General features: G+C 28.5%; 1 protein-coding gene across 2 annotated transcripts in view; it reads right to left on the bottom strand.

The window, feature by feature from the left end:
- Positions 1 to 12514, bottom strand: part of LOC107449400 (lachesin-like) — a 303582-nt gene that overhangs the window by 170995 nt on the left and 120073 nt on the right. Inside the window, exon 2 of one of the 2 annotated variants that reach the window (XM_087168085.1) lies at positions 8017 to 8082. The exons of the other annotated variant lie outside the window; for it this stretch is intronic. Within the exon in view, the coding sequence (XP_087024211.1) occupies positions 8017 to 8082 (66 nt within the window). The remainder of the gene's footprint in view (positions 1 to 8016; positions 8083 to 12514) is intronic. 2 annotated transcript variants of the gene reach the window in all.

Here is a 12514-nt window from a genome sequence, read left to right as displayed (position 1 = left end):
TAATAGCAATCAGTGCTTCATTGTACATAGCATAGCTGAATACTATCGTTAGATCGTTGAAACGTGTGAGATGTTGATACAGTATATCATCAGTCATTGAATCTTTGTGATTTTCCCATAACGTTTCTATACGGGCCGGGAAACACGTAGTTAATACTATAGCGAATTGTAGACGAATTTGCTTTGCAGTACAGTTCAATGCTGCTTCGGCAAAGCATGCATTCCCGCTGGTTGTCGTTTTCCAGCAAGCCGACTGCAAGACATGCATCTTTAAACGTTGAATGCTGATGTCCATCGACTTTACATCTATACTCTCCCCAAGGTGTTTGATTTGAATAAACCGGGACATGCATCAACCGGTGTGCCTTGCTTGCGGGAAGTCCATTTTTTTTTGTTTGAGCCCAACTGAAATAGTGTGGTACTTCTAAGTAGAGTAATGTCCGTGCAAAGGCACCAAAAGCATCCGCACGATTACGCAATTCGAAAAATTCGGTGAGTGTAGTTTTTGGTGAATTTATATAGCTCGGTCAATCACTGTCTCGTTCGTGAAATATACGCGATGACCGTTTACAAGATGGACGGTTAAATGAATAACGGTTGGTTCCCGTTCATGAATTGGGAAACCAAAGATAAGTCAAGCAGCTTCAACTGAACTGGTGTACCGGCCAATTTGGAACAGTGTTATTTCATCGTTGTTATTCACCGGAAGAGCAGTCACATTGGTATTTTCAACTCGAAATACTGCCATATCACTGTCTTTATCCACATACTTGCAAATATATTTGATGATATACTTTTAAGGGCGAGCATAAGTTTTAGAGTTTAATCTGCCTTGTTGCAACGTGCTTGAATATTGTTTTTTAATTCATTATGTTTCTATGTCCAGCTTGGATCATAATACGTTTAAATAAAGATATATTTAAAATACAAGTTAAATTTGTCCAAAAAATGAAAAGAAATTTGTTAAATACCTATTCTCAAACCTACTGAATATGCATATAAAATTTCATCAAAATCGGTCGAACCGTTTAGGAGGAGTTTAACCACTAAAACTGTGACAAGAGATTTATATATATATATATATATATATATATATATATATATATATATATATACTTACCTTCTTTTTTTAGTGGTTAGGAGGTTTTAGCGATTTAAAGCATGTCGGAGAGAATTAAAATTATTACTAAAATTCAATGCATAGAGAACATTGACAATGTAGTGACCAACTCTTGAAAATAGTTAAAATGGTAATAGAAATACTTCCGAGAGGCCTAAGTCGCAGGTAACATCTAGCTAGCTTTTCATGAAAAATCATTTTCTATGTTTGTCCTTTTCAATGACATTGTTTAACTATTTCTCTAAGTTTAAAATAACCTATGATATTTGCGATTTCCTTAACTATTACGAACTACATTGTTTTTTTATTGTTCTTTCTTTTCGAAGAGAAAAACAATTTCAGACGAAGCTTCTGTGTTTATATATTTATCTATTCCATTATATAATAATCTCGACAGTTTATTAAATAATATCTTTGTATTATAAAATATATATTTTTATTATGTTATACAGCATTTTTTAAACAATACTTTCAAAATTGATATTATATTTATCGTGGGTACATAGATTAGCAATTATTTAGTGTAGATACATATAATGTGTAGTGTTGTCAAAGAAAATATTCAGAACCTTAGTTTTATTTTACCTTTATAAAAGACTGCATTAATTTCAAATAATACTCGAAAATTCACTTTTAAAAATAATAATTTCTACTTTACTACTAACTGTAGTAATTATTCAATTTACTTTTGGAGAAAATTAAAGCAGCTATAATAAAGCAACTACTTTTAAATATATTATATATTTAACTATTTCTTGTTAAGCTAACAGTTTTGAAACAATAAGTATTTCTCCATGGGATTAAAGATTTCATAAAATTCTCCTAAATACTTAATTGGGAAGAAGTTGAGAAATTAATTTTAGTATTTTTAACTTATTACAAAAACCTAACTGATTGTGGTAACTGAAAAATTATTAATATACAAAATGGGAAATACAATAAAATCATTTGATGATATATCAGTTAAGATAATAAATAAATCAACAAGTCAATAGCTTACTTTAGCTAATATTTATTTTTTATATTGCATTTTAGCATTTTTATCCTTTATATTCCCTTAAAATAAAAAAAAGATGAATCTACAACAGAGTATTATATTGCAAGAATATTGTATATTATCATATTACATAAAATACTTTGTATTCTAAAGTAATAAGATATTAATATGAAAAATAAATATGAATATAAGCAATCAAATTACTACAAAATAAAAAAGTTATTAAATTTAATTAACTTAAGAATTTTCCAACTCACAAAAACTTCGATGTTCTTTTAAATTGAAGCTTTCGGAAACATTTTACATGTGAATTTCATGTGTATATTATAAAATATTACATGCCTCCTAACAGAATTAGCGCTTTACTTATTTCCAATATTTAATAAATTAGATAAATGTTTCTTATGGAATTTCATTTTATTCTATACAAATTGAGAATATCTAATAAAAGTTAATAAAAAAAACCTAGCAATTTTTTTTTTAATGTGAACCATATAACGTGAAATTTTATGTGACTATTTTTTACTGGGACAAAAATCATGATAATAAACTGATCATACGTCATGGATTCAATGGACATCAATAATATTTTTAAAAAAATATACAGTAAAAAATCACTTGCTAAACGATGTATGGTATGACACTCATTGGTGACAATGCAGGTCTCCCGACAAATTTTAATTTTCTTTACAAGGTAAATTTCGAAGTCGTGGAGTGCTAAATCCCTCTCCAATGACGCCAATCTTAGACCTAAGATGGTTCTCGGAAGAAATGGCGAGTTACAAATACTTGGCCAAGATCCTTGATAGGATTTATGCGAATCAGGTCTAGAGATTTGAAGGTCATTACATTCTCTGAATCCCTTCTGATATAATGTGTTCAATTACCAGGCTAGCTTTATACGGTGGCGTGTTTTCTTCTATGAAAAATTAGAATGCAAAGCGACTTTGTACAATATTACATAGGGCTCTAAGACTGTTCTGTATATCAGAATAGTCAAAATGTCTTCCTTGAAAGACACAAAGATTTAGAGCAGTCCAAGATCAATCCAATATCATAACACTTCAAATTCTATGGTGGTTAGTTCTTATGATGTTATTGGTGGGTACAGAAACTCTGCATTTCTTTGTACCTAAAAATGTTGATAGTTATTGTTCAAACTAAGTCTGGGATCAACTAAGAACCAACTAACTGGAAACTTAGTCTGAGTGATGAAATCATAGACTAACTGCACTTATATCCAAGCGGGAATCAATATGGGTGAACTCTCCTGCATCCTGTATCCTGGAGTGCATCCTCAGTGAAGGCTCACTGCTTTCTCTGAGGTATTACACATAGATCATAGCTCCTTATAAAATATTATTCACCATTTACCCATTTCTGTTCTTATAAAGGAGAACATGTGTCAAAACATGACTAATTTTAATTAGTAATACCTTGAAGTTGATGATATTTATAGCCAGTCTGATCTTCAAATCTGAATATTATAAAAAAAAAATTCTGTGATTCTCTTAGCAGAGCATTTTTAATTCTCAATTTTCTTCCTGAAGAAAAACTACTTGAATTGAGCACCTTCTTGAAGCTGAATTTATTATTTATTATCTCAAAACTTGATAAATAATTTCGAAAATTACATGAAATTTTATTGCAAAACTTGATGCTCAAAAACTCATAATAAACTCGGCGTCATTACCTTTTTATTATCCTAGTTTTTTTTTCATAGTTTGACAAATATTAAATTAAAATTTCAGTTAATTTTGTACACTATTTCTTACGTCATCCTCAAGAACGTATTTTTTTCTTACAGATTATCTATCAGTTTATGATCTCCTGTGGAAAAAAAATTGATTTTTGTTAATCAAAACTTAGTAGACACCATATACTTAAATATTTTTAAAGCAAAAAAGTTTCTTAATTTTTTTTAATATTTTCGTTCATATAAACGTAACAAAATTAATGTAAAAAATCATTTCTACAACCTAGGCAATGCAGTTCAAAATTAAACATTTGACGATGAAAAGCAACACAAATTACGAAAGGCATTTTAATTAAAAAATATTAATATGATAAAAGTAGAATAAGAATTCGTAATTAATTGGGAGAGGGGAAGTTTTTTCTAGGTTATTTTCACTATTATTTCTATTTGATATGTTAAGGTCTGCAAAAAAAATTATTAAATATTTTTAATGCTTATTAAATTACATTCTTATCACATAAATTAGAATTACTGTTATAGGAAATAAAAAAACTGTTTAAAAACTTTAATGAAATTTCAAATTTAGTGTAAATTTTAACTTAGAGCTACCATGCACAAGTTTGTTGAAAAAACATCAATTTAACTCCAAAATATAATTAATAATCCAGTAAACAAGAAAAAAAAAGGTAACATATTAGATGAGACAAATGTGACATTATTTCACTTTAAAAACACTGACAGGTTATTTCTCAAAAATCTCGAATGATTTCGAAATGAAAATGTAAGGCATTGCCAAACGTCATGAACTGTTTTCGAGTTGACAGTCCGTAAAAACAGTCCGTGCTTTCCCAAAATAAATACAAAGCAACAGGGGTGAACACGCAGTTTGTAAATTAAGAAAGGAAAACAGGAAATAAAAAAAAAATACAAAGGAATCCAAACCGAAGAGCCGCCCTGAAATGGAAATGAAGACAAGAATATCAAGCTTAAACGTTCTGGATACTCTTTATATTTTTTCATCTCTTCCTTTTATTTTCTTCCTGGGAATTTTGTGAATGCCCTATAGTTACATTTAAATTGCCAGGTTACGTATCACCCACGTTTAGGATATTCAATTTGGAATAAATTTATCCATTGATCTTTACTGCTCATGGAATAGAACTAAGAAAGAGTAAAACTAAGAACTAAGAATCGAAGACGAGCACGTAAAAAATCTATTCTGTGTTTCTATGGTCCTGCTAATATATACGTTGTTTTTATTTTTTAGTATTTTTTCTTAAATTTCATTTTGAATTATTCTAAGTGATATAAAAGAAATAGAATCAGATATAATGATATAATTGAACTAGTACTTTTGAAACAGAAATGAAAATAATTGATTCCTACATTGAATTTCGTGACAGCACTATAGTTACATTTAAATTGTCAGGTTGCGTATCACTTACGTTTAGAACATACAATGTGCAATAAAGTTATCCATCGACCTTTGCTGCTCATGAATTAGAGCTAAAAACGTATAACAGACGAAAACTTTATTCTGCGTCTGTATAGTTAGGCTAAATTTCATTTTTATTCATTTTTTTTACTTATTTAAAATTTCCTAAATGGTATAAAAGAATGAGAAATGGATATAATGATATAATTAGAAATAGAAATTTGAAATGGAACTGAAAACAATTGATTCAAATAATAAAAATGATAATACGAAAATTCTTCATCGGTTTTTAGTTGACAACTTTAAAGTTTTGCATTTCAAATCACGTTTTTTTTTCTCATCCACGTTTGGCAATTCTCGAAAATGAGCGCTTATTTTTGAGTGCTTGAAATATGTTGACTGTGATTTTCAATCTGTATACTTTTGGGGCGAATGAAGTTTTTTAATCAAGTAGTATCATACCGCTTCAGTTTCCATAGTTTATTGCCTTAATATTGTGATTTATGTCCCGGAACATATTTAAGAATCCCTGTTTTATTAAAATTTAAAATGAATTTCAAATTTTTGAAGCATGTGTTACATTATAAATAAGTTGTTTAAATTACAGTGTGACTACAAGATACTGTTGCAAAATATCGAATCGTTTTGTTGTACAGATATTAAATGGTAAAAGGTAAGTACGCAAATTTGAGGAACACTATGAATGGAAGTTTACCTTAAAATTTTTTTATTCGAATCGACCATCATATTTATCGACTACTATATCGATAATATCTTAATATCGATAATATCTATTACGATAATATCTATTACAATAATATCTATTACGATAATATGTCATGCCACTGTTGAAATGCCACTGTCGAGCACGAATCAAATTTAGAGATAATTTATCCCATTTAAGCAATAAAGAAGCGTCTAAAGGATTTCAAACTTCTGTGTTGCTTAGCATTAGCTTTATACTCTAGAATACAGTACACAATAGTTTAAAGGATTTAGATCAGGTGAAGAACGAAGCCAATCGTCTTGCTAAAAAAATTTCGGACAATTGACATGGACCCAAGCCTGTGTTGTTTAACTCGGAGTGACGGTGCAGAATTTTGGTGAAATATCGAATCCTTTTTGGGATACAATATGTCAGCATACGGCATTAAATATGCTGGCAATATTTCCTTTCTGCAATATTCAGCCTTGATTTGCACCCCTTTATCGATGAATTTCAGAAGAAATTGTCCGTTATATGACACTGCAGCCTAAATTATTACAGAATTTTTGCTCCGAAGCGTTGCGCTTTCACTTTCGGGAATATCATGGAAGGCTTCTGAATATATAACATTATCTTTTAGCATTATAACATACTTTTTCTTTCCAAATTATTTTCTCATCAGAAAGAATTATTCAGCCAACACTTTTTTTACCATGCCGGCTTAGCAATTCCATACATCCTTGTTATCATTTTAATTTTTGTGCAGTTGTCAAACTTTAAACTTTTCTTTTGCGAAAAGGGAGAAGTCCCATTTCTTCATTTCATATTACTTGCATAGTTCTTCAACTCACGCTTTTTTCTGCAGTCATTTTATTATTAGAGCCCTGTGAATGCCTTTGTATATTTTCACGAATTCCTTTAATGTACTTTTTTCTACGAACTGAGAGTGGAGGACCAGACCTGTTTCGATCTTTAGAATCCAATAATCAATTTATAGTTCTACATATATATGTTCTACATACACATGAGATTTTAATTGCTTAACAATTCGACTTTCAGAAAATCCATGATCTAAAAGCTATTTAACCATAAACCTTTTCAATTTCATCTTTAAGTTTATTCTAATTGTTTTGCTTCAAGCAAAAATCGTCTTCACTTATAGAAAGTTCCAATCCACAAAAATAATGAAAAAGAAATTGAGCTAATAACCGATTACAATTAATTCTTATTTTTTTTTAAGTATTATAATATTTAGAATCCACCCTGTGGTTAATATTTTAAAAAAACAATGTTTGAATGTTAATTTCCTATTTGTCATAAAAAAATCAAATAAACTGATATTCATTGAAAATAATGTTATTGTTGCATTGTGCAGTAATTAACCAAATTTTGTTTTTGATAAAATAATAAAAATATGAATCCAAAAAGATAGGGTATACTTTGAGCTACTTTGACTAAATTGAAAAAACCTGGAATTAAGCACAATTGTTCATTTCTATACTTGATTTGCGTTTTTCACTTTAGTAGAAACATTTATCCTTAATAGTTAGGAGGTGAGAATTTTTTCTCTTCTTAACAGTTTCAGAACTCAACTTGATAACTTAAACTAAACTTTTTGCATTATTTTGTAACATTTGTCTTACAGCAGAGTGATATTTTTAATGATCTCTTTCATGCGCAATTTTTTACAGAAAAAAATAAACAAAATATGTTTAAAAATAAAATTTAAACTAACATTATTAACATTATAAACTTTAAACTTTTTTTCCCTTTTGTTGGAAAAAAATAAAAGGAAACATCTATCTCATCAATCTTCCTATCGCGTTAAATATTACGCTTAATCATTTTTGATTGAATTTAGACTTCGAACTCTTACTGATAATGATTTATATTAGGGTATTACTTAGTGTGTTACATCACCGTTTTCTCAAAACAGTTTTTTAGTATCACAGCGATTAACAATATTACATCTTGAAATATTTACAAAGGGTTTTTACTCTTATCTATAATACCAATGCATGTAAATGTGCTTAAGTGTTAGAGAAATATATAATAAGCTTACATTTATAACGATGGTGACGAATTCGCTTGATTTTTGATGAATGAATCTTTCCTTCGGTTCCCCACCCTACAAACAAAACAAAACCTTTCGTAAAAACTAACACATTAAAAGATAGACATTTATAATAATTAGACTGCTAAAATATTTGCAAGGAAATATTTTTAATCTCACTGATTATACGATGCTTTAAGCGTATTTCTTGCTTTAATAACTGAAAAATAAATTATCAAATATCTGGTAAAGTGTAAAAACTGTGGTGTAATACCTATCAGAATTTGGCGTTGAAAAACGGATGTGTTGCCATCATGATATCATGATAAAGATAAAACAAATCATATGAATTAAAATTTTGATCTAATTATAATTTTTTATGCGCAGTTTTTTTTAACCACTGAATGTTCAATCCAATCTAGGAATATAATTTTTAGAATAGAAACATAAAAATAGCATATGCGACTAAAAATAAAAATGTGATGCTACTAAAGTTTATCAAGTTATTTTATGATTTGAGTTTTTTACCACATTTTTGCGACGCGTTTTGTTAGTGAGGCATTTTGTGCAGCATTATAAAAGATGTGCTGCAAAATATATAAGAAAATAGGTATTTTTATAGTTCGGAATTTTTTTTTAATTATGAGATCATAAATATATTTTCATACTTTGAATTCAAATGATTTACGTAACAATATATAGATATTAAAATAAATAGAAACATATATTATAATGTTTGAAATTGATATTTTTTATAAAAAAAAAATTTTTTTATGCATTTTAATCGAAATTCGTTTAAAATTTGTAATTTCGAAAATAGTTATAATAATCTACCCTACATTTCGTGAGCAGAATTTTTTTTTGCTGAAGCTGAGCTGCAAAATTAAGACATGAGAATTATTAAATAACTAAATAATGGTCTAAAATATAACCTAAAAAATAGAAACTTTTGAAAGCTATCTATATAATGAAATTTCCTCTTTTGAGCTTATTGTTCACAACATAACCTAATTTCTGAAAAGTAATATAATGTTTAAGATGGAATTGTGGGTGTATTTTTAGCTGGTTTAATTTGATTTGGTAAATTTTAACTATGCTTTAGTGAAGGAAATTTATTTTTGTATTAATCAATGAAATACAAACTCTACAGAAGTTAGTTTTTCTTCTGATGCACTGAAAAAATAGCCTAAAATCTGTGTTTTCAAGCGTAAGATACTGGAACATAACTGACAGAATTCCTCTGTAATTAATGCATTAAAAATGTTTGAACATTTTTTCGAAATGCAGATATTTCATTACTTATTTAGCATCAAAAATATTCGCGACATTCAGGATCTCCTTTTTATATTAATGAACTCGAAACTTCCATATATTTTAACGAACATAATATCTGAGAGTTTGTTAGCGGTAAGCAATTTTCCAAATAAGGTCATATCAAGAAATTTCCGACTTTAAACATTTATTTCCAAAAAGTAGAAAAGATAATAAAAAATTAGTTTTAAGCACGAAGAGATTCAAAAACACAATACAATATTTTACTTTTGAGTGGAGGCAATTTAGATAACAAAAAAATTTTCTTCAATGCACAGAATATAGTTTATTTTAGATATGTTTAAAAATCTCGTTATAAAGCATTGTGCATCCATAAACTTGTTAGTAGGGTATATTTATTTCCTTTCCTGAAAAAAAATAATTGCTTTCAATGCAAACTTTTTATAAAATGAAAACTATGAATTTTTCCTCCGATATCTTTAAGTTATTCCGAAATTAAAATAGAGACATTAGATCTGTGTTCACAGATTACCTTTATACATATTTTTTTTGGCTTTTTATGCTTAAATTAATATTTTAAATCAAGCTCAGAAAAAAATCTAATGCTCTATATTTACTTTGTAATATCACCGATAAAATTTAAATCATCTTGTAAAGAAATAAAGATTGTTTTTTCGAATACTGAGATAAAAATAGATTTTGGAATACTAAGACCTCAATGTTTATCTAATAATTTTTTGTGCTATTTTGCTTTTTCAAGAAGCAATTTTTATTTTAATAACTATTATTTCAATTATTAATTTAATTATTATTTTAATATCTGTACTTATGTCATGACGAGCTGTTCAAATTGCGGTAAAAAGGTACTAGCACTTTGTACCTTAATATCCCTTTTACCGGAATATGTTACGGACCAAAACATCTGATTCACCGTAATTTTTAAAGTAATATTTACCGAAAATTGTATTAATTGCAAACATTAAGTAAAAACTATTGTTAAAATTACAGTAAATTGTTTACGGTTATATTAATTTTACGGAAAAATGAATTTTACGGTAAAATGGATTTTACAGATGATGCGTCCAAAGTGCCAGTAATTTATACCGTAATTTTTTCTGGAATTTTTCAGGATCTGTCGCATGCTTTTGATGAGCATGGTAAAGAGAGCGTTGGCTTTATTTTGGACGCAAGAAGTTGCTAAGGCTTTTGCTTTTACTTTTTTTCTGCTTTTGGAATATTTTTTGTTTTGTTTGATATCGAAGGATTTCGTAAAAAAAGTACAGCCTGATATTTTTGTTTATTTCTATTTGCCACAGAAGCATAATGAAGATCTAATTTTTGAATTCTATCATCTCTTTCCTCAATTCTTTTGTTTCTAAAATATCAAAGGTACCAATTAACATTTTTTTACCGATTTATGATCCATCAAAAGCTTTTTTTCTCTTCTTTGACAAATATTTTTTCACTGGGACATTTACATTGTTTAAAGTCTTTCAACTTACAAGAGTAAGTATCAAAAAATTATTACTGTTAGAAGGATTTTTTTTATCTTCTGTATTCTTCTATCTCTTTCAAGAATTCTAGGCATTTTAAGTGATAAACTATAATTAATTTCGTATTTTGATTATGAGATATGTCTTTAATCGAAGTCTAATGCCATATACTTTCAATTCTCAAAGAAGCAATTTCCATAATAAATGAAAAAATGGACTCTTTTCGTGTATCGGATTTAAGCTTTAGGTGATATTTAATAATTAAAAAATCCCATTACCATCTTACAGGCTGATAACGTGTTATCCTTCGGCTCTTACATATTTCTAAAAATAATACAATTAGAAGGTTTTTTTTACATATTTCACTTGACTATAAACAAAAACGTTTCGCTAGGTATCATGGAGAGGAAACGAATACTATGTAAAAATCACCAAGACAATTTGTAAAATATGCCAGGACAGCTCAGCATTGTATTTCCATACTGAACACACTAGATAACACACTAGATAATAGTTTCTAAATCGTTTTAACACCACTAGGTAATGCTCTTAAAAACGATGTAGAAAAAATATTTTTAAGTGAAAGTTAAATTAATATTTTTTTAACTTAACTCAAATGCAAATGTAGATAGATTAAAAAAAATGTAAAACAATTTTTAAGTTATACTTCTTAAGAGTTTGGACATTCAATTTTTCATTCCACCCTAGTGAATAACATCTTTCCTTGAGTTACCATCCAGCTAAGAGCCAAAAGATCCATGGTTCGTTCACAGCCGGCAGTCAACACACATATTTTTCGCAACCTTAGCTATCACGCACAGTGAACATACAATTACTTCTTTTCTTGATCTAATCTAACAGTAAACTGATTTACCTTATTTGATTAATCATTTTGAGACAAGACAGGTATAATCATCTGACTCGCAACTGACTTCAAAATTTCTAACATCGACAGCACAGGCTTTTACTGCTCCTTTGTTAAAAAAATCTGCTACGGGCGAAATTTTTATGTAAGATTTTGATACAAAAAATTTTTGTTAATATAGTATTTTCAGTAATACACTATCTTCAGTAGCATATTTCCTTAATATATGCTAACAGTAAACTTATTCGCCTTAATTTTAATCATTTTGACACAAGACATGTAAAATCATATGACTCGCAATCACCATCAAAATTTTTTACATTGACAGCACAAACTCTTACAGGGATTTATTAAAAAAAATTTCCGGACGAAGTTTTTCTGTAAGGTTTTGTAACAGAAAATGTCTGTTAATGTTTCACTTTAAGCATACTATTAATCTTGCTGCTAAAGATTTTATTTAATATTACAGGACTTTTTCTTATTGTGTAGTATACAAATCAACCAGTTATACCTGATATTAGTTCCTTTTGGAGCAACAAATGAACTCACGTATACTCAGTGAGTCACTTTGACATCGATCCGAATATAACTATTAAAATAAGTTTAGCTTATGCGAGTAACTAACTTGTAGCTAGCATTAAGTTTCAATATTCACTGTTAAAATTGTAAAAGAACAATAATTCCTTTGAAAGCCAAACTTTTCTTCATATTCATAAGAATAAAATGAGTTAGGTTGAAATACCTGACTAAGTAAAGGACTCAAGAATCATTAGAGCAACAGCACAACTCCATTTGCTTATTAATCTGAGCAAATTTCACTTACTGCGAAAACATCCTGGTAGTTGCTTGAATTTCACGCATAACTTAGAGCGTAATG

Source organism: Parasteatoda tepidariorum, chromosome 7 (genome assembly GCF_982258835.1).
Source record: "Parasteatoda tepidariorum strain Cologne lab strain chromosome 7, Ptep-v5.0, whole genome shotgun sequence".
NCBI classification, from domain to species: domain Eukaryota; kingdom Metazoa; phylum Arthropoda; class Arachnida; order Araneae; family Theridiidae; genus Parasteatoda; species Parasteatoda tepidariorum.
This window is presented reverse-complemented; position numbering and strand designations above follow the sequence as displayed.